The sequence below is a fragment of the Osmerus eperlanus genome, chromosome 3 (genome assembly GCF_963692335.1).
Source record: "Osmerus eperlanus chromosome 3, fOsmEpe2.1, whole genome shotgun sequence".
NCBI classification, from domain to species: domain Eukaryota; kingdom Metazoa; phylum Chordata; class Actinopteri; order Osmeriformes; family Osmeridae; genus Osmerus; species Osmerus eperlanus.
The window spans coordinates 23,068,531-23,091,283 of NC_085020.1; the positions used below are offsets into that span (position 1 = coordinate 23,068,531).

At 49.9% G+C, this 22,753-nt stretch overlaps 1 protein-coding gene and 1 long non-coding RNA gene across 7 annotated transcripts in view; one reads left to right on the forward strand and one right to left on the reverse strand.

The window, feature by feature from the left end:
* The window catches only part of LOC134017883 (RNA-binding motif, single-stranded-interacting protein 1), a 32,071-nt gene that overhangs the window by 3,101 nt on the left and 6,217 nt on the right, over nucleotides 1-22,753 (forward strand). For 2 of the 6 annotated variants that reach the window (XM_062457999.1, XM_062457996.1), the window contains exons 2-5: nucleotides 9,149-9,330; nucleotides 13,521-13,579; nucleotides 15,467-15,558; nucleotides 22,448-22,605. In XM_062457999.1, the coding sequence (XP_062313983.1) occupies nucleotides 9,149-9,330; nucleotides 13,521-13,579; nucleotides 15,467-15,558; nucleotides 22,448-22,605 (491 nt within the window). Of the gene's footprint in view, nucleotides 1-5,265; nucleotides 5,592-9,148; nucleotides 9,331-13,520; nucleotides 13,580-15,466; nucleotides 15,559-22,447; nucleotides 22,606-22,753 lie in introns of those variants that run through there. The other 4 variants (XM_062458000.1, XM_062457998.1, XM_062458002.1 and 1 more) reach the window with 4 other exon arrangements.
* Nucleotides 877-6,742, reverse strand: LOC134017890 (uncharacterized). Its single transcript, XR_009929807.1, has 3 exons — nucleotides 6,296-6,742; nucleotides 1,958-2,136; nucleotides 877-1,445 (listed from the first exon to the last, which is right to left on the reverse strand). It is a non-coding gene; the product is annotated as an uncharacterized LOC134017890 (long non-coding RNA).

Sequence of the window (22,753 nt, forward strand, 5' to 3'; positions counted from 1 at the left end):
TAGCGTCCTCTATGATACTGGATGACAAAGGCTCGATACCTTATTGAATTATATCTTGTCATTCAATACACCCACGTGTCTTGCAAAGCTGTTCCCTTTGAGACGGCTGGTTATTGGATTTGTGTAGTGAGATTCTCCAAAATGGCCTATTGTGTTATTTCTTTACAAGTCCCATGCAAACATAGAAAATACAATTTAAGGCAAATAGAGAGCAACAAAAATCATTCCTGAAAAGCAGTGAGCTCAGCTTTTCCTCTCCCGCCCCTGCCTCCGCCCCTGCCCCCGCCCCTGCCCCTGCCTCCGCCCCTGCCTCCGCCGCTGCCTCCGCCGCTGCCTCCGCCGCTGCCTCCGCCCCTGCCCCCGCCCCTGCCTCCGCCCCTGCCTCCGCCCCTACCCCCACCTCCGCCCCTGCCCCCACCCCCGCCCCCACCCCCTCTCGTTTCTAGAGGTGGGGTTGCGGATTTGCGGCCTGTCTTCCTGTATGAAACACATAAATACAGACAGACACACATCTCAGTTGTGGTACGCTTGCTTCCACCACCTTAAAGCGCTCTGTAGAGCCGCTCTGTAGAGCCGTGGATAAATGAGTCAATTTTTGGCTCAACGTGGCCTCAACCCCTGACCTGAAAACCTCCCTTCCAGGCAGGAAGATAAATACAGAGCTGTTACTGGAGCTTCCTGTTGAGGCTGAGGAACGACTGTGTGAGCTAGCAAGAGAGGAAGTTGATGGAGAAAAAATGTTTGCCTCAGAGGAAGTGTTGTTAAACCTCAGCTGCAGCTGTGGCCACAAGTTTAATACTGTGAATGTAATACCAGGCTACACAAACTGTAAATACTATACATTCAGTGACTTGAGTGTGTGTGTCTGTATGAGTGTGTATGTGTGTGTGTATGTGTGTGTCTGTATGTATGTATGTGTGTGTGTGTGTGTGTATGTGTGTGTGTGTATTTGTGTGTATCTGTGTGTGTGTCTGTGTGTGTGTGTATGTATGTGTGTGTCTGTGTGTGTGTGTGTGTATGTGTGTGTATGTGTGTGTGTCTGTATGTATGTGTGTGTGTGTGTGTATGTGTGTGTGTCTGTGTGTGTGTGTGTGTGTCTGTATGTCTGTGTGTGTGTGTGTGTGTGTGTGTATGTGTGTGTGTCTGTGTGTGTGTGTGTGTGTGTGTGTGTGTCTGTATGTATGTGTGTGTGTGTGTGTGTGTGTGTCTGTATGTATGTGTATGTCTGTCTGTGTGTGTGTGTGTGTGTGTGTGTGTGTGTGTGTGTGCGTGTGCTGGACCTGAGGCCATATTAAGATTGAAAGGGATCCACTGCAGGGGATGCTTCCTGGTTGTGTGTCTGTGTGATGATTCAGCACAGACACGTGGATCACGTCAGTTTGGCCTGCTTGGGACCTGATTTGTGGCGGCACCAGCAGATTCAGGATTAGTCACGCAAGGCCTTCCTGGGAAGTCATATCATTGCAAAAAATATGTAACATTTATATTTCACCTTCATAGAGAAGAACACGTCATTTGTAATGATTGCGCAATGGACACAACCGCTCATATCAAACTAGTCAAAAAAATGTATTAATAATGTGGTAGTCATGTGACATATAATGTGATAGATCATGTGTTAGAAACTTTACATTAGTTAAGCTCACATAAATGTGATACAATGTATAACATTCAGGGGATGTAAACTCCAAGCAATAATATATAACTTGTAGGTGACCATATAAATGGAGATAGTATAGATACCAGGGAGAAGATCACTGTCACCATCCTCTCTCTGCTCTGGTTGCCTTGGTGACCTCTGCAGAGTGCTGAATGAGATCAGAGTCTTCCATGTTCTGACTCTGACCCCATCGACACGTTGGCCTAAAGGACCTCGTTATACTCCCCACCGGGGACATTTGGTGCCTTTCAGGAACACTATATTGAATTAAAACCTGTCCATTGAGAATCAGTGTACCTGTTTTTCTCCCATTGTTACATAGTCCTGAGCAGGCTGGAGTTTACAAACAGGAATTCAGGTTAAAACATCTCAATCCTCCTGCGCCATTTCAAGGACAGAATGAAAGAATTCTTCTCTAATTGGCCTTGCTTTGTTTTTGAGGCTGATCTGGGGGTTACACCAATGTTGACTTTGCCCTGTTTGCAGTGGTCAAAAGAACAGATGTTGCATAATCTTATTAGCAGCTGGTTCAAAGCCCCGAACACAAAAGGGCAAACAAAGAGCATGCAGAGGGAGAGCAGGGGTGCTGAGGGCCTGGTGGGTAGGTACACATGGGTTCCTGTGACCCCCCCCCCCCCCCCCCCCCCCGCTGCCCAGGCAGAGTGGACCGGTCCCAGGACTGTGGCAGACAGGGCTTTATCTAACACCATGTATGGAGTGACAGGGATAGGGTCTGAGGCTAAGCCACAAAGGCCTGAGCAGATCTGGGACCAGGCTGGTTACTACAGCTGCTTGTCCTGGCTGTAAGTGATAGAGTCATGAAGGCGGTTATCCCATGCAGGAGGAAAGCAACTGCCTCTGGCAGTCCTGAGCAGAGAGGATGTTGTGTGGAGGTAGTCAGGTGAGATGGGATAACCAGGCAGGACTAAGAGAGAGGTCAAGGGAGGTGAGCTGTTGAAGGTCAGCATTAATTCACATCTCTGCAGCGACACTGTTAGGTTTTCCAATCACAGACTTGACATTGGCGGGTGAATTGGGTTTGATTTATAGCTTGGCCTAGAAATGGGCCCTGCTTCGCTGGTACTTTCTGCTTTAATAAAGAGCTTGTCCTCTCCAGCCCCCCCTCCCTCTCCAGCCCCCCCCTCCATCTCCAGCCCCCCCCTCCCTCTCCAGCCCCCCCCTCCATCTCCAGCCCCCCCCCCTCCCTCTCCAGCCCCCCCCTCCCTCTCCAGCCCCCCCCCCTCCCTCTCCAGCCCCCCCCTCCCTCTCCAGCCCCCCCCTCCATCTCCAGCCCCCCCCCTCCCTCTCCAGCCCCCCCTCCCTCTCCAGCCCCCCCCTCCATCTCCAGCCCCCCCCTCCTCTCCAGCCCCCCCCTCCATCTCCAGCCCCCCCCCTCCCTCTCCAGCCCCCCCCTCCCTCTCCAGCCCCCCCCTCCCTCTCCAGCCCCCCCCCTCCCTCTCCAGCCCCCCCCTCCCTCTCCAGCCCCCCCTCCATCTCCAGCCCCCCCCCTCCCTCTCCAGCCCCCCCCTCCCTCTCCAGCCCCCCCCCTCCCTCTCCAGCCCCCCCCCTCCATCTCCAGCCCCCCCCCTCCCTCTCCAGCCCCCCCCTCCCTCTCCAGCCCCCCCCTCCCTCTCCAGCCCCCCCCCTCCATCTCCAGCCCCCCCCCTCCCTCTCCAGCCCCCCCCTCCCTCTCCAGCCCCCCCCTCCCTCTCCAGCCCCCCCCCTCCCTCTCCAGCCCCCCCCTCCCTCTCCAGCCCCCCCCCTCCATCTCCAGCCCCCCCCTCCCTCTCCAGCCCCCCCCCTCCATCTCCAGCCCCCCCCTCCCTCTCCAGCCCCCCCCTCCCTCTCCAGCCCCCCCCTCCCTCTCCAGCCCCCCCCCTCCATCTCCAGCCCCCCCTCCCTCTCCAGCCCCCCCCTCCCTCTCCAGCCCCCCCCCTCCATCTCCAGCCCCCCCCTCCCTCTCCAGCCCCCCCCCTCCATCTCCAGCCCCCCCCTCCATCTCCAGCCCCCTCCCTCCATCTCCAGCCCCCCCCTCCCTCTCCAGCCCCCCCCTCCCTCTCCAGCCCCCCCCTCCATCTCCAGCCCCCCCCTCCCTCTCCAGCCCCCCCCCTCCCTCTCCAGCCCCCCCCCCTCCATCTCCAGCCCCCCCCTCCCTCTCCAGCCCCCCCCCTCCATCTCCAGCCCCCCCCTCCCTCTCCAGCCCCCCCCTCCCTCTCCAGCCCCCCCCTCCCTCTCCAGCCCCCCCCTCCATCTCCAGCCCCCCCCTCCCTCTCCAGCCCCCCCATCCCTCTCCAGCCCCCCCCTCCCTCTCCAGCTCCCCCCTCCATCTCCAGCCCCCCCCTCCATCTCCAGCTCCCCCCTCCCTCTCCAGCCCCCCCCTCCCTCTCCAGCCCCCCCCCCTCCATCTCCAGCCCCCCCCCTCTATCTCCAGCCCCCCCCTCCATCTCCAGCCCCTCCATCTCCAGCCCCCCTAACCCTCTCCAGCCCCCCCCTCCCTCTCCAGCCCCCCCCCTCCCTCTCCAGCCCCCCCCCTCCATCTCCAGCCCCATCAATTTAATTCCTTCATTATTATTTTCACCACAATTGTCCTGATAAGGCCAGTATCTCTCAGTGGGTGCTGGCTGTAACAGTGTTCTGTGCTGGATCCTTTTCACACAGCCTGTGGACTTCCCATCCTCCCTGGCCTTCAGTCCTGTTTCAAAATACACCTCTCATAGTGTTTGTATGAAACTCAGTGCTTTTCATCATTGTGTTCAGTTGGTTTTCTTTTACTTTGAAACTTTGTATTTCAGAAAATCATGATCAAAATCATGGCCAATCATGTCACAGCTGCTATAACACATTCATACTATAGGTTGTGTGGCCAAACATTTAAGAACATTGAAGAACATTATGGGATGAGAAGACTGTGTGTCTGGCTCGTTAAACTGGAGGTACTTAAAGCTGTATTTTATTTGTGTTTTGTTATCTCAAGAGCAATTTACGGTATTTTATGATTCCAGAACAAAACGCTTCTGGCTCTTTATTAAGTGCTGTATTTAATATTTGCACAATAATGTATTTCGATAAACCGCGTCTGCTAAATGAATAAAAGGTAAACTATAAATGTTTGAACACTGTCGTTATGTGTTAAATGTTTCACAATGATCGTTACACATGAAGTATTTTTGTGTGCTAGAAACATACACAAACTACTTGTTATTGTGATTTTACTTTGTATAATATGGTATTACTTGAAACTATGACAATTACAATTTAGTAAAAGAAGAATTACCATAGCTGAAAACCAAACCAGTAAAAAATAGCGTACTGGTCCTTTAATGGGCGCCCGCACTGTGGAATCTTAGGTATGCATCCCAGAATAGTCGAAGGGCAGCAAAAGGGGAAACATTGTGACAATTTTCGGTTAATGATCTACTTTATCTAACAATTATGAGACATTACTTTAGATATGACCTTTTAAAGGTATTATCAATTGTTGTAACGTTGGTATTTGGACGAATACTGAAGCATGTTATAATATATGCCAAATTGAGACCCTATTGTCCCTCTACCGGATCTCAGAATGGTATCTTCCATCGTAGCAGGGTCGGATCCAGATCTGTTCTGCGGAGGACAGGATCCAAATCAATGAATCTAGTCAAACAAACGGGGTTGGGCAATCGAAGTTGGGACTAATTCATACACTACCATTTGTGTGTGTGGCATGGGTTATGTATGATACATGATTTATTTGCCGATAGTATTGTGTGGTTGATTATATAAATTAGACTTATATGGTGAAATCAACAACTTTACTCAAAAAGCCATTGGACAGGCTATTTATTTAGAATTACCATATAATTATAATTTTTTACATTTGGGTCTTTGAAAACCGAGAATGATTTTTGCTAATTCTGGCAACCCATTGAGGACTACTTATCGTAAGCAGGTAAACGATACATTTTTTACAGTCCGTTTGTAGGCTAATAGAGTAATCATGATGTACCTGGCCTTCAGCAAGTCGCAAAAAAGATCGGTTTGAGATAGGCAGCCATCTGCTATGGTAACCTTAACCCTGGTTGAACAGAAATTCGGCTTTAAACCAATTATTTTATCTGCCAAATACTGCGAAGCCTACCATTCTGCGATGAAACCCCTTCATGTCAGTGGTTAGGCTAGGTCAACTTGCTCCAGGTTTTGTACAGTACTGTAGCCTAGATCACAGTGGTCGTTGATGCTTCCTGTAGTTGTTGTCACGGTAATAAGGGTTTGTTATGAACTTTTGTCGGTGACCTAATACTTTAGAAACGCCTTTAAATAAATGTTATAACGAATGTTATGGTTGAAAATATTTGGAAGATTGAACACTTGATAGTGTAGAATTAGTAGAACTGAACACTGATATTTCTGCTGTGTGCGTGTAAACCACTGTAGTGGATCCATAATTTAAAAATAGACGATAAATGTACAAGCTACTAACAATGTAATGAATTGTAGCCTACTGTGTTGTATTGAGGCAATGTAGGCAAAATGTTTTCTCGTGTGCTCTCGGCTGGTTCTTATAGTGTGAAATATATGTGCAATGTGCATAACGAAATGTAATTCAATCATGCATACAGTCTGCCCCAGTTAGATATGGATTTTCATTTTGACCAGATGAATGTGTTGAGGAGGCAAGGAACATCGCAACACGCGGTGCTGTCACCGTCGCAGGCCGGTTTGAGCTGGCAGGCCAGAACAGAGGTCCGAGGGCGAGGTCTCGTGCTGGAAGCCCCGGTGTATTTCAAGCGCGGATATGACAGGCTGTTCTGGTCTGGAGTCGACTGATAAGATACGGGGCTCTCTCTCTGCTAGGGTAGAGCAGGCAGCCATATACATGAAGACTTTCAGTCTCTCAGAAAATGAAGTTGAAGTCAGGTTTTTAGCCTTGACTGAGGACTGAGGGTTTCGCTAGCTTTCTCCTCAATAAAGGTCTTAGTCCATGTGTAGTCTGTGGCATTACAGTTACGTCTATGTTGCACTCTTCAATCGGATGGTTTGTTTCTTTGAGAGTGTGTGCACGTGCATCTTAAGCTTTTCTGCTTCACAGGCAAGCATTCTCTACCAACTGTCTGTGTGGTCTGATCTAAAGATGGAAACATCTTTCAAGGAGTTTCACAGTTTACAGAAAACAAGGGGGGTTGACTGGTGAGTTGACTGTTTCCGGTAAGCAAAACTCCCACAAGCTGTCAGGTTCAATGGGATGGCCACTTAAAATAACTGGAATAACCTTTTCACAGCAATGTATTTCACCATTCTCAAGTGGCCTTTCAGTATCTCTATTTTGCCTCCCACTCCATGCCACCTCAAGAGTTTGTGTTTGTGGACTGTTCGTATGATTCTCTCATACAGGTTACTCTGTTGGTGTGGCCACATGCCAGCTATGACCTTTCGGATCCTTATATATATTTTTTGGCTTTCTCTGGCATTAGATGGTTGTTGTGTTGATGTGACACTTTCCCAATGAAGACTTGACCTTTGCGCTCAGACCTTTCCTAAAGGTTGTCGATTGTTATGCTACGATGACATTGTGATACACAATTCTTGATAGTGTGTCCATCATTCACTTGTGAGCAGTCTATGTGTTTTTGAAGTGTTTAAATGCAACAGACCTCCAGACTGGAATCTCCTCATGTGCATTAAAAGGCAGCGAAAGGAAGACTTTGGTGTGAAACGGAAATTCCTGTCCCTTACAGATTCCTCCTAGAGATGTATGCCCTTGGACCAAAACCCCCGGAGAGCTCAGGGTAAACATGAAATACTGGCGTGTTGAGTTTCCATCCTGACAGAGCTGCCTTTGCATCCTGACAGGGTCTCCAGCACCCCAATGTTGTCGCCATGATTATGTATTCACCTACAATGTTTAAGATTTATTTTACATCATTAGAAATCTCTATGTGGTGTAGCGATGGATAATCCTCTTCGATGAAATGCACGACTTTCCTTTTGTTGGGGGCTCCTGTCCCTGTAGAAGGATACTGAACAGCTGCAGCACTCTGTGCAAAAAGCTGGCAATTAGATTTTTGATCCGGAGGAGGGAAGGAGAGGGTAATTCATATCACACAGAATATCCTTTCCAGAGAGAGAGCAGTTTCAACGCTGCCGGCTGAAGCAAGCAGCGGGTCAAGTTGGTTTCCGTGGTGAAGGCATGCGAAGCGATGGAGAAGACCTCCTGTCTTGGGCCCCAGTCCAGCTCGCTCAGTCACCAGCCCATGCCTGAGATTCCATCAGCTTCCTCCTCTCCTGTGGGTTCCATGGCGGGGGGAGCAGGGGAGAGGGGGGGAGCAGGGGAGAGGGGGGGAGCAGGGGGGAGGGGGGAGCAGGGGGGAGGAGGGAGGTAGGGGGGGGAGGGAGGGGGGGGATAATCAGACTCAGATTTGCAGAACTGTTGTTGAGAACAGGGAAGACTCCCTTGATGAAAACATCTGGGCCCATACAAACAGGAAGCCTGCTGCCTCTCAAACTCACAGGCCGTCTTTTCGGAGATGTTTGGGACGAGCTATTCTTGTCCATGTGATCTTGATATACTTAGAAATTGATGAACCGTGACTCACGTTTTGTGGACAGGGTGGGGGGGGGGGGGCGATGTATGGACCACAGAGAATACCCATTGAGCAATCGTTCAGCTACAGTTGCACCAATGGAATGTCTTTGTCCTGACCACCTCTCAATCTTAAAACAACAAACCACAAATTCTTCATGTCAAGCGAGGGTTTGTGGGAAGAAGCTGCCTCCAAAGAAACATGGAGTTTGAATGACCACCACAGGAAAGCTTGTCTCTGTCTGTCCGTCCCTGTCCCTGGAGGGACGGACCTGGTGGAGGAGGGGGCGCTGTGCAGCGCGTCACAGTGAGCCTGACCAGACCAGCACATCTGGATGTTGATGTTGACATGTCTGTCGGGGGGTCACTTACCCAGGGGCTGCTGGGAAGGTTTCACACGCTCAGTGTCACACTGGTGTCACAGCTTCGGGTTGTCCCAGGGGTCCAGATTGTGCTGACTGCCGACCTCTGGACTAGATTACACTACAGACATGTATCACTGTGCTGTGAGACATTAATCCTGAGACTGGGCAGACCCAGCCCTTGACCCGACACATGATGGAGGATCTGAACAGTTCAATCTTAGCATGCATGGCTGTTTGAGATTTAGCTCGGCCACACAGCAAAGTGCTTGTGGTGAGCACAGATGGTTCTGGGCTACACTAAAAAAGCCTTCTTTGAGAACAGTCTAAGACAGAATCAAAGTTCACTAAACACATGTTTTTTTTTTTCAAACTAAAAATCTTTCTGTTCTTGTCTTAAACAAAACACAAACCACTTTCATCATCCAGAAGTCCCAACATATTCATGTTTCTACGTATGCCAGAGTGTGGTTCTCTCTCTGTCTTGCGTCAGCGAACAGTGTTTACATTTCCCACCAAGCAGAGGGTTTGTCTCAGACTGACGCCATTTTGTTTGGGTTCCAGCCACCTGCCGGCCCCTCGTCACACCCCATGGCTCCTCCCAGCCCCTCGTCACACCCCATGGCTCCTCCCAGCCCCAACAGCAGCAGCACGGCAGGCTGGGAGCAGCTTAGCAAAACCAACCTGTACATCCGCGGCCTGCCTCCACCCACCACAGACCATGACCTGGTCAAGCTCTGCCAACCGTGAGTACTTCAGCACTTCCTCTTACCGTTAACCGGTATTGAATGCTCTATTGATCTCGTGGCTCCGAAAAATGAAAGGGGGCGGAGAATAAACACACCAATTAGTAGTTTGAGGTCCCATGGTGATAAACAATTCATGTCATTTTCGAAAACCCTGGTAAAATGTTAGCTTTGTTGGCATTTACAGGTGGGATTCCGTTTGTTTTTCATTAACTGTTAATGACAATTGTACATTGTTGTACAAACTATAAGAATAACGTTTTCCCTCCGAATCACAATTGAAAATAGCTGCATTCAATCATGGGAGTGGCAAGTTACCATGCAGACAGGAGGACGAGGAGGACAGCCAGAGACAGGAGGGGACGAGGAGGACAGCCAGAGACAGGAGGGGACGAGGAGGACAGCCAGAGACAGGAGGGGACGAGGAGGACAGCCAGAGACAGGAGGGGACGAGGAGGACAGCCAGAGAGAGGAGGGGACGAGGAGGACAGCCAGAGAGAGGAGGGGACGAGGAGGACAGCCAGAGACAGGAGGGGACGAGGAGGACAGCCAGAGACAGGAGGGGACGAGGAGGACAGCCAGAGACAGGAGGGGACGAGGAGGACAGCCAGAGACAGGAGGGGACGAGGAGGACAGCCAGAGACAGGAGGGGACGAGGAGGACAGCCAGAGACAGGAGGGGACGAGGAGGACAGCCAGAGACAGGAGGGGACGAGGAGGACAGCCAGAGACAGGAGGGGACGAGGAGGACAGCCAGAGACAGGAGGGGACGAGGAGGACAGCCAGAGACAGGAGGGGACGAGGAGGACAGCCAGAGACAGGAGGGGACGAGGAGGACAGCCAGAGACAGGAGGGGACGAGGAGGACAGCCAGAGACAGGAGGGGACGAGGAGGACAGCCAGAGACAGGAGGGGACGAGGAGGACAGCCAGAGACAGGAGGGGACGAGGAGGACAGCCAGAGACAGGAGGGGACGAGGAGGACAGCCAGAGACAGGAGGGGACGAGGAGGACAGCCAGAGAGAGGAGGGGACGAGGAGGACAGCCAGAGACAGGGGGGGGGGAGGGGATGACAGGGCCATCACATCTGAATTTAAAATGAAATACAACCTTGAGGAACCCAGAGCAGCCTGCTAAGATCCTGTAGCAGCTGGCAGTACAGGTGAGCTACAGCCATGTACAGAGTTCAGATAGCGTCTACTTAAAGCTAAAGCTCTAGAAAGATGGGGGAAATCTCCAGGCGTTCTTATAAAAACTCTATTGTCTTATTGAATACCTTTACGTCTGCCGACCAGAAAGACCACCGGGGTGACAGAGAGATCTCATGTTCCTTTCCCAGACCCCCCGCCAACCTCCCCCCTCTCCTTCCAAACTCCCCCCTCTCCTTCCAACCTCCCCCCTCTCCTTCCAACCTCCCCCCTCTCCTTCCAAACTCCCCCCTCTCCTTCCAAACTCCCCCCACCTCCTCCCACAATGTGATGTTGACATTGCGGCACAGTCGAGCCCTCTCCAAATACACCAGCACATCCTCTCAGTGTTTAGAAAGAGAGAGATGCTCAGCCAGGCTGAGTCCCACTTTGCAGGTCAGGTCCATGGACCCCTGACCTGCAAAGTGGGACTCAGCCCCTGCTTCTACACTGTGCAGGTCAGGTCCATTATGACTTCATTATGTTGTTTATTTTACAGTTTGCTCATTGCTCTGACTAGGAGATTCCTTCCTTCTAAAGCTTATACATTCTTCCTTTTAATACACCTGATGAGGGTTAAGGGAAATGAACAAATTAAAGACATCAAGCATGTGCTGTTCCTTATGTAAGGTGAACTCCTCCTGGATGATTCTAGTTTGTCTGAGGACAGCCATTGTTGTCATTTAAGGTTTGGGATTAGCGCTTAGAGTCCAGATTCAGGTCAAGGGTTCCTGCTCTTTTATCCGGTGTTGTTTTTAGCTTAATCCTTTTCAAAATGACCTTCCTTCATAATGGAATAGCGCTACTCATAGTTCATGGTTCTATAGCATTGTATTAAAGTCTGATCATATACCTACTATGACGCGGGTCGGCCGGGCAGGCAGGCAGGCAAGCTTGCAGGCTGAAACAGAGACCAGAGAACAGAGTCTCTCCTCGCTGTCCAGGAGTCCAGGTGTGCGAGGGCCCCCAGCCCCATCAGACTGAGGGAAGGCATGAAGGTGGAGAGGAGCCCCGTCAGACTGAGGGAAGGCATGAAGGTGGAGAGGAACAGGCAGGTTAGGGTTTGAGTCAAGCTTATCTTGTGTCAGGGAGTATTGTGTACCTCAACCTCACACTGCTGGGCCTGGTTCCACCCACACTGCTAGGCCTGTGTGGCCCAAACTTTGGGTTGGCGTGCTTGACTGCAGATCAAGAGATTGCAGGTTCAAATCCCCCCAGTGCTGTACGTTGCATTGGATTCAAAGTGTCTGTGACAGTTTTGATGAGTAACACCTCATTAGTACAAGACACTTTTATAAGCCAAAACAGAAGGTGCACATTTACAGTGTTAGTTTACAGTGTTAGATAGATGGAGACCCTGGTCAGGAAACCTTTCAGGGGGTGTGTTTTGCCTCCATGACCATGTCAGTAGAGCGCTGGAGCTGGGAGCTCAGCAGGTGTCCTCCCCCTCACCTCACCGTGGCCCAGATTAGGGCAGGGCGTGGTAATCCTGCACCTTCCTTAACCTTTGCCTTTCAAGCCTTCGATTTTGCGTCCCTGGTCTCATGAGACCCCGCCCGGGGCGTTCGCCTGTTTGGCTGACTCAGCCGATGTGGTGATTCCTGTAATTGATGAATTTTTGAGTCAATTAGTGGGACCCCTTCATCCCCGTGGCTCCTTAGCCAAGGTCACGGCAGCCTGGAGAGACGAAGGCAGCGAGGGCGGACACACATGGGATCTCACACACACACTCACGTATACGCACACGCTCACATACACACGCCCATGTATATTCACACGCGTGTGTGCTCACACACACACGCACAAGTATACGCTCATTCCCACCAGTCCTCTCACAAAAACACCCACACGCACCCACACACACACTCGGAAGTCCTTCCTTCTAATTACAATGGTTGGTGGAGACTTCTTGGGTTTTTATTAAGCTGCTACCTGTCATTAGCTGGGGGAGCTCTGCCTGACCTTTCCTCCAGTGACAGCGGGTGTAAAAACACGCCACATGCCAGATGTGACAGAATGTGTTATATCTCCGCCCAGGGGTCGAGATGACCTCGTCCCCCACCTGTCCACCTCTCAGCTGAGGTCAAAGCTCATCCCTCCTCGTCCGTGCTCAGGGAGCCCGCTAGTCAACCTCATTAATCATCCGTCCACCAGGCCGGTCTGGTTTCCTGTGAAGCTCTCCAGCCCTGAGTGTTTATAGTGGGTGTGTTTTGGCTGCGGCAGAGAGACCCGGGCTGTGTTTGTGTTTGAGCGCGGCACTCTCGCCGACATTTTGTGTTCCACCTGCTGGGGTAGCTTAGCGCTGGAAGAACACTCCCCTGTCTGTCTTCAGAGGTCAGCGCTGAGTTGGTTTGTCAGAGCTGGCAGCAACTGTACACCGAGGTACGGCTGAAGATCACCGTGTAACTATGGAGTGTCACCCAGTCGTCCTCAAGCAGGCCGGTCAGGTCGTGGAACTGCAGAGCGCTCCTCAGTGTTTCATCAGGTTTATTACTCAAGACATCTCAGGTTGTGCGACTCATTTCAATGAGTGTTTTCAGTCGCCATCACCAGTTCTCCCTAATAATGGTGCTCCGGTGTTCGATCTCTGGGTTCTAGAACTCAGGACAAACCCACTTCCAGCTCTGTTATATCTATGTTCTAGCCTTGTTCTAGCTATGTCCTAGCTGTGTTCTAGTCCTGTTCTAACCAAGTTCTAGCTCTAGTGCGGCGATCTTCTAGTTGTGTTCTAGCTATGTACTAGCCCTGGTATAGCTATGTTCTAGCTGTGTTCTAGCCTTATTCTAGCTGTGTTCTGTGTTCTAGCTGTCTTCTACCTCGGACTAGCTGTGTTCTAGAACTGCCGAGATTCTCAAATCCACATGGAAATGACTTCCTGTTTTGTCATGCTTTTTAGGTGATGTCATAGCCTCTTGTACAAGGCTCAGTCTCTGTCTTGTTGAACTGGCTGCCTGTGTCTGGTGTGTGATGCAGCTCACGAACCCCCTCTCTCTGCTCCTCTCCCAGGTATGGCAAAATAGTCTCAACAAAGGCGATTCTGGACAAGACAACCAACAAATGTAAAGGTGTGTATGCAATGCCTTTGTCCCAAACATGCTTTTATTAGCATTTCTCAACAAAACAAAAATGGGAGAAAAAACCCCACAGAGGGAGATCCTAGTCTAACAGATAAGCCCTTTCTTTTACTCACAAAAGATCCATACAAAGCTACAAGTCATGCTCAGGAATGACCTGCAGGCCTTTGGCAGTAGAAAGCCTATCTCATGCATCGCCGCAGTGAATCTACCTCCTGTATCACAGTGAATCACTGTTAACTGCTTCAGATCTCTGTATCTGCTATACTGGTCTCTACCAGGACACACTACACCTATAATGTACATTTTCTTTCTATAGACAACAATGGTCTATGTTTAGGGTTGGGTGATGAATCTGCCTGCAGGTGTGACTCATTGTGTGTGTTTTGGCAGAGTCAACACAGTCAACAGGCTGTGCCTTGTTGAAGTCATCCAGTAGCTATGCGTCTGTCTCTGAAGGGCAAGGCGGATCAGGAAGCTGTTAGACAGGCAGGCTTCCACCTCGATCCTGTTATTTTAGTCCTCAGGCTGTCAGCGTCCGATGGAGGAGGGGGGGGGGCGGTTTCTGAGAGGAACCCGGCCCCGCCCCTTTGTTGCGTGACTTGGCTGCAACGCCTAGCAGCACACACACTCTCATACACACACACACACACACACTCTCATACACACACATACACGTACACTCACACACACCCTCACACAGGCGCAGTGGGCAGATCTCAGGGTTAGGGAAGCGCTCTGTCACCGGCCCTTGGATTATTTAAACGCTGATTAATCGCAGCTTCACAGTGGCTCTGTCAAACATCGTGTCCCCTCACGTGGGCTGCAGGAAGGACAGGGACTGAGATGGACGGTCCATTTCATATGGTAGATCAAAAATGATTAGATCATAAAAATCTAATCTATAAAAGCAGATTGTTGTGGGGAATATTCCTGGGAATAGTAGCGTGTTACCTGTTCAGTTGGAGCCCAGTGTTTCTACTGTGATGAGTGTGTTGGGCCATGGCCGGGGCTGTTTCAGTGTTGCTGTAGCTGTTAGAGGTCAGGGATGGCCTGTGCCCCCTGAGAACAATACGCTGACCTGAAGCCTGAACACAACCACTACTGCTGCTACCTCAGCACTTTGCCCTCCATGAGCCCCCATGGAAACACACACACACACAGATACAGGCACATACACACACACACACACTCTCACATACAGATACACACACACACACAGATACAGGCACATACACACACACACACACTCTCACATACAGATACTCACATACAGATACACACACACACACAGATACAGGCACATACACACACACACGCACTCTCACATACAGATACACACACACACACAGATACAGGCACATACACGCACACACGCACTCTCACATACAGATACACACACACAGATACAGGCACATACACACACACACACACTCTCACATACAGATACACACACACACACAGATACAGGCACATACACGCACACACGCACTCTCACATACAGATACACACACACAGATACAGGCACATGCACGCACACACACACTCTCACATACAGATACACACACACACAGATACAGGCACATACACGCACACACACACTCTCACATACAGATACACACAAATACAAATACACAAGTTACTTGCACATTCACACACACAGACAGAGATACACATTTACAGATACACACACACAAACTGACTGACTGAATGAACATTCAATGTATCTTCTTGCATCCTATAACACAAATGGATCACAGTATGAACATGTGATTTCTGCCCGCTGGTTTGAGTGAACGTCCTGAGCGGCTGGTGGGAGAGGTGGAGCAAGTCTGAGTGCTGAGTTCTTCCTGAGCTCTTGTCTCTCTGTCCTGTCAGGTTACGGCTTTGTGGACTTTGACAGTCCTGCTGCGGCTCAGAAAGCTGTCACAGCCCTGAAGGCAAGCGGAGTACAAGCCCAGATGGCCAAGGTGAGTTTAAAACAGTCCCTCTAATCCTGACATCACACCCAAACACCGGGCAGTGTTGTGCTCTATCTCTGGACAGTGGCTAGCACAGCCTCGCTTCTACTGGAGGACATGCAGTCCCACCCCCCTCCCCTCCCCCCCTCCCCCCCTCCCACCCCCCCTCCCACCCCCACCCGCTCCTCTGAGGTCACTGCTGTAACTGGAGCCCACAGCCAGAATGGCCTGTGTGTATGTATGTGTATGTGTGTGTTTGTTTGTCCGTGCGTGCGTGTGTGAGTAAAAGTGCATGTGTGTGTTTATACACATGCACTGTTAGGAGGCATGTGTGTTAGTTTGTGTGTGTGTGACCGTGTACATGTGCTTGTGTGCGTTTAAAGTGTGCGTGTGTATAAACGCATGTCTGTGTGTACATACAGTTAGGTCCATAAATATTTGGACATTGACACAATTTTCATCATTTTGGCTCTGTATACCACCACAATGGATTTGAAATCAAACAATCAAGATGTGCTTTAAGTGCAGACTTTCAGCTTTAATTTCAGGGTATTTACATCCAAATCAGGTGAACGGTGTAGGAATTACAACACATTTTATATGTGGCCCCCCCCTTTTTAAGGGACCAAAAATAATTGGACAAACTAACATAATCATAATTAATAATCATCTAATTGTCACTTTTAATACTTGGTTGCAAATCCTTTGCAGTCAATGACAGCCTGAAGTCTGGAACTGGATAGACATCACCAGACGCTGGGTTTCGTCCCTGGTGATGCTCTGCCAGGCCTCTACTGCAACTGTCTTCAGTTCCTGCTTGTTCTTGGGGCATTTTCCCTTCAGTTTTGTCTTTAGCAAGTGAAATGCATGCTCAATTGGATTTAGGTCAGGTGATTGACTTGGCCATTGCAGAACATTCCACTTCTTTGCCTTAAAAAACTCTTTGGTTGCTTTCGCAGTATGCTTCGGGTCATTGTCCATCTGCACTGTGAAGCGCCGTCCTATGAGTTCTGAAGCATTTGGCTGAATCTGAGCAGATAATATTGCCCGAAACACTTCAGAATTCATCCTACTGCTTTTGTCAGCAGTCACATCATCGATAAATACAAGGGAACCAGTTCCATTGGCAGCCATATATGCCCACGCCATAACACTACCTCCACCATGCTTCACTGATGAGGTGGTATGCTTTGGATCATGAGCAGTTCCTTCCCTTCTCCATACTCTTCTCTTCCCATCATTCTGGTACAAGTTGATCTTGGTCTCATCTGTCCATAGGATGTTGTTCCAGAACTGTACAGGCTCTTTTAGATGTTTTTTGGCAAACTCTAATCTGGTCTTCCTGTTTTTGAGACTCACCAATGGTTTACATCTTGTGGTGAACCCTCTGTATTTACTCTGGTGAAGTCTTCTCTTAATTTTTGACTTTGCCACAGATACGCCTACCTCCTGGAGAGTGTTCTAGATCTGGCCAACTGTTGTGAAGGGGTTTTTCTTCACCAGGGAAAGAATTCTTCTGTCATCCACCACAGTTGTTTTCCGTGGTCTTCCGGGTCTTTTGGTGTTGCTGAGCTCACCAGTGCGTTCTTTCTTTTTAAGAATGTACCAAACAGTTGATTTGGCCACACCTAATGTTTTTGCTATCTCTCTGATAGGTTTGTTTTGATTTTTCAGCCTAACGATGGCTTGCTTCACTGATGGTGACAGCTCTTTGGACTTCATATTGAGAGTTGACAGCAACAGATTCCAAACACAAATACCATACTTGAAATGAACTCTAGACCTTTTATCTGCTCCTTGTCAATGAAATAACGAACTCCCATGAGGGAATAACATACACCTGGCCATGGAACAGCTGAGCAGCCAATTGTCCAATTACTTTTGGTCCCTTAAAAAGGGGGGGGCCACATATAAAATGTATTGTAATTCCTACACGGTTCACCTGATTTGGATGTAAATACCCTGAAATTAAAGCTGAAAGTCTGCACTTAAAGCACATCTTGATTGTTTCATTTCAAATCCATTGTGGTGGTATACAGAGCCAAAATGATGAAAATTGTGTCAATGTCCAAATATTTATGGACCTAACTGTATGTGTATAAATGTGTATGTGTAACATATGTATGTGTGTATGAACGCATGTCTGTGTGTGTGTGAGACAGCTCCTGTCAGCTGAGATCTCTGGGCTCTGGAGAGACTCCGGGAGAGAGTGGCGCCGACAGACAGTGAGCTTGTGCTCTGCCATGACAACAGGCGTGAGCTTGTGCTCTGCCATGACAACAGGCGTGAGCTTGTGCTCTGCCATGACAACAGGCGTGACGGGCCGGAGCAGGAATCCACCCTGGGGTCGCTGTCTAAGCTCCGCCCACAGACCACGCCCCCCTCGCATCACAGTCAGCCTGTCTGAGGACTCATTCACACTGTCCTAAACCAGGTCGGCTGGGCTCAACCCGAGCAAAGATCACTCAGGAATGCCTCCACTAGCTCATGTCCCAGCCAAGGACACTGCATATATAGTCTGGTGTCAGTAGAGTGTCTATAGAAAGCTTTGTCTGTGCGGACAGGTTGTTGCCGAGCTTGCCTGTGGACGTAGGCGTCCCGGTCAGGTTCAGGACAGCCTGACCACAGCTAGCGAGGAGCAGACTGCATCCAGCTAGCAGCCTGACCACAGCTAGCGAGGAGCAGACTGCATCCAGCTAGCGAGGAGCAGACTGCATCCAGCTAGCGAGGAGCAGACTGCATCCAGCTAGCGAGGAGCAGACTGCATCCAGCTAGCGAGGAGCAGACTGCATCCAGCTAGCGAGGAGCAGACTGCATCCAGCTAGCGAGGAGCAGACTGCATCCAGCTAGCGAGGAGCAGACTGCATCCAGCTAGCGAGGAGCAGACTGCATCCAGCTAGCGAGGAGCAGACTGCATCCAGCTAGCGAGGAGCAGACTGCATCCAGCTAGCGAGGAGCAGACTGCATCCAGCTAGCGAGGAGCAGACTGCATCCAGCTAGCGAGGAGCAGACTGCATCCAGCTAGCGAGGAGCAGACTGCATCCAGCTAGCGAGGAGCAGACTGCATCCAGCTAGCGAGGAGCAGACTGCATCCAGCTAGCGGTGGGTTTTGCCGGGTTCATGCTGTTGAGTGGAACCCCAAAGACTGCCTGAACTGTTATGTGTTCAGCTTAAACAGTTTGTTGGTGTGAAGAAGGTTGTCGGCAGGAAGACAATGACACGGCACTTTGCTGGTCTTCAAAGGGGCCTGGCTGCTCTGTAACGACTCTCTCAAGGTGTAGGTTCCCCCGGAGAGCCAGGAAAGGGAAGGAAATAATTGGAGGTTGTCATGGAAACCGGACCCCCGTACAAGTCGTAGAAATGGTGTTCCTGGTTCCCAAACGGTGCTGGAGGAGAGGACTCTCTGTGTCCTTTCTGTGGATCTCCCTCCCGGCGCCCATTTAAGGGTTTTTTATTAAAGAAAAAAAATGAAAGCTGTTTTGTGGAGCATAGCTAAGTTTAATCTATGCATTGTTCAAGGTAACGGCCGTTAAAAGAGTTGGAGCCTTTCCCTTCAGCTTCACCTCTGCTTGTTTGGCTTTAATAGACTTCCCAACAAAGGGCCGTTTCCCCTGAAAGTGTGGAGAGTTCCTCGCTCCAGGAGCCGCACAATGGCCCTTCTCTCTGTGTGTTTCAAAGGCAGGTGGGTGGGAAGACCGCCAGGCACAGCTCCTGTTGAAACAGTTGACTGCATGTTATTCCAGTGAATGAAAGAACACTCGGATGAATGAGTGAATGAATGAATGAGTGAATGCCACACAAGTGCTAATAACTCTTCTGTCTGATCACAGGAGCTCACAGTTCAATGAGCTGGATATGTTATTTCATAGAACTGCTCTCGGAAGAAATAGCATTTCAATATAGTCGCACTTTTCTCTGAAAGGCCATGTGTTTGTCTTGTTCTGGTCCTGTGTGTGGTGAAGTCTGAAAGGCCACAAGCTACTTTCTCACAATATAAACTTTAGATTTATCAGAATGTCTGATTTGGGAGACTAAGGACTAAGAAGGAAACAGTCATTCCCAGATCAACTAGCTGAGTAGGTCTTTCCTCTCTGTTACCTGAAGGTTCAAACCTCCAGTCCATATGTGTGGGCTGCCTGCCTGCCCTCTCTCCCTCTCCTCCCCCCTTACTTCCCCTCCCCTTGTCCGGGGCCAGACGAGCGGTACCTCCCCCTCTATCAGCCTCACCGACCCTCTTCAAACACGCCCTGGTCACATGACGCGTAATGACTGACTGGTTGGCTGGTGACCCCATTCACAGCACAAACAGATGTCTTATCTCACTGCCAAATTTCTGTCCCTGCGATTTTAAGAGCTGCTCCACACGCACAGGAAGGGGTTTTCTTCCCCATCTCTGTCTCTCTCTCTCTGTCTCTCTCTGTCTCTCTCTGTCTCTCTCTGTCTCTCTCTGTCTCTCTCTCTCTCTCTCTCTCTCTCTCTCTCTCTCTCTCTCTCTCTCTCTCTCTCTCTCTCTCTCTCTCTCTCTCTCTCTGTCTCTCTCTGTCTCTGTCTCTCTCTCTCTCTCTCTCTCTCTCTCTCTCTCTCTCTCTCTCTCTCTCTCTCTCTCTCTCTCTCTCTCTCTCTGTCTCTCTCTCTCTCTCTCTCTCTGTCTCTCTCTCTCTCTCTCTCTCTCTCTCTCTCTCTCTCTCTATCTCTCTCTCTCTCTCTCTCTCTCTCTCTCTCTCTCTGTGTCTCTGTCTCTCTCTCTCTCTCTCTCTCTCTCTGTGTGTGTGTCTCTCTCTCTCTGTCTCCCTCTCTCCCCCTATACCTCTCGTACTCTCTCTTTTTCTCTCGCTTACTCGCTCTTTCGCTCTCATTCTTCCTCTCTTTCTTTCTCTCTCTCTCCCCAACCCCCTCCCCTCTCGCTCTCTCCCTCACTAATTTCTCCCAGATGATGATGGAGGCAGGCTTGTTGTCAGAGAAGTTATATTCTGGATGACTCATAGCTCAAATATGTGGTAATGACTTTCTCAAAATGTATTTTAATCTTCCATATCTTTCTCTGGAATTCCTGTCCGAATCAGGCAGCAGTGAGTAGGGTCATTCTCTCTCCTCTCACAGATTTCCTTTAATTTTATATGTTTATCGATCATTATACAATATGTGGATTATTATTAAACAAAACTGACAATTTATCTGTGACTTATATTATATTTTAGAGCCTATTTAAGGATGAATAATTTGACCTCCATGCTCTGAGGTAAGCCTTCAGGGAAAGGCATTAAGGCCACCTTTCTGCCCTTGTGTATAATTAGTGTGTGTGCGTGTGTGTGTGCATATAGGGGAGTCAGGTGGCTGTGCGGTAAGGGAGTCGGGCTAGTAATCTGAAGGTTACCGGTTCGATTCCTGGCTGTGCAAAATGACGTTGTGTCCTTGGGCAAGGCACTTCACCCTACTTGTCTCAGGGGGTATGTCCCTGTACTTACTGTAAGTCGCTCTGGGTAAGAGCGTCTGCTAAATGACTAAATGTAAATGTAAAATATATAAGTTGTGTGCCAGTGCTTCATAAGAATATGTTTGTGTGTTATGATTTTGTGTGCATGTGTATGGATGTGTGACGTTGCCTGTGTGTGTGAGTGTGTGTGTGTGTGTGGGGGGGGGGGGGTGGAGTGTTCATATTGGCTTCCCCTCCACAGTCATTAGAGCAGCATACACACACACACACACACACACACACAGCCTTAGTGAGGATCCACACCCACCCCTTCTCCACTCACACCAATCCCTCTGATTGAACACCTTCTCTGGGTGCCATGCAGAAGGTCTACTCCTTGTCCCCTAATAGTAAGATGTTGATTTTTCTGTCAGCGTATTACTCTGGTAATCTAATCCATCCCTGTAGCTGGCCCTGAATGCGGCAGGACGTTGATGAATATTAATGAGGAGCGTGGTCTCCCTGGAGAGCTGGAGCCATGTCTTCGGTTTCTGCTGATGCTATTGAAGTACAGGCTGGAATCAGCTGATGCAGGCTGAGATCAGTCGTGGGCTGCATGCAAATCTCTCCTCATCACTATTCATGGTGACCTGTTCTTAGATAAAACCCCAAGCACACAGGGACACGAGGAGAAAGAGAGAATGACAGGAAGAGAGACAGGGAGAGACGGAGAGAGAGGGTTACAGAGAGAGAGACACACACAGGGAGAGATGGAGAGAGAGACAGACAGAGAGAGAGACACAAACAGGGAGAGACGGAGAGAGAGAGAGACAGAGAGAGAGACACACACAGGGAGAGACGGACAGAGTGAGAGACACACACAGGGAGAGACGGAGAGAGAGAGTTACAGAGAGAGAGACACACACAGGGAGAGACGGAGAGAGAGAGTTACAGAGAGAGAGACACACACAGGGAGAGACAGAGAGAGAGACAGACAGAGAGAGAGACACACACAGGGAGAGACGGAGAGAGAGACAGACAGAGAGAGAGACACACACAGGGAGAGACAGAGAAAGACAGAAAGAGAGAACAGTTGAGACAGAGAGAGAAAGTGAAAGAGAGAGATGGAGATAGAAAGAGAGAGAGAGATTGAGAAAGAAAGTGAAAGTTAGGAAAAGAGAGAAACACAGGGAGGGATTATGGACTGATGTAACCCCTTCCCTGCTGCTAGGTCGATCTCATGGAGCCGAAATGGTTCTGCGGATTAACTGTCTGTGAAGTGCTGCTGGAAGTGGCTGAAGGGGGATGGTGTCTAAAACAGTATTAAAATACCTTCTTCCTTTCTGGCTCTCTGAGCCTGAAAGGAAGGCCAACCTGGACGTGCAGCGAGAATGAAAGCATAGTTTGTGTTTTCTGGAGCGTTCCAAGACTGTTCCTGTGTGTCATGATCAACGACCTCTGGCATGCTCTCGTCTTTATCACCAGCAACAGGAGCAGGATCCCACCAACCTGTACATCTCCAACCTGCCGCTGTCCATGGACGAGCAGGAGCTGGAGGCCATGCTGAAGCCGTTCGGACAGGTCATCTCCACGCGCGTCCTGAGAGACTCCAACGGAGGCAGCAGAGGAGTGGGCTTCGCCAGGTCAGCACCTCGCACCGCTGGGGCCAAACGGGGAAAAAACATCAGCCTCAGAACCACTTTAAAAATAGGACTGAGCCCTTGTAAAGCACAAAGTAAACACGTCGAATCTCCATAATTCACACGACTCTTGACAAGGCCACGCCCTCAC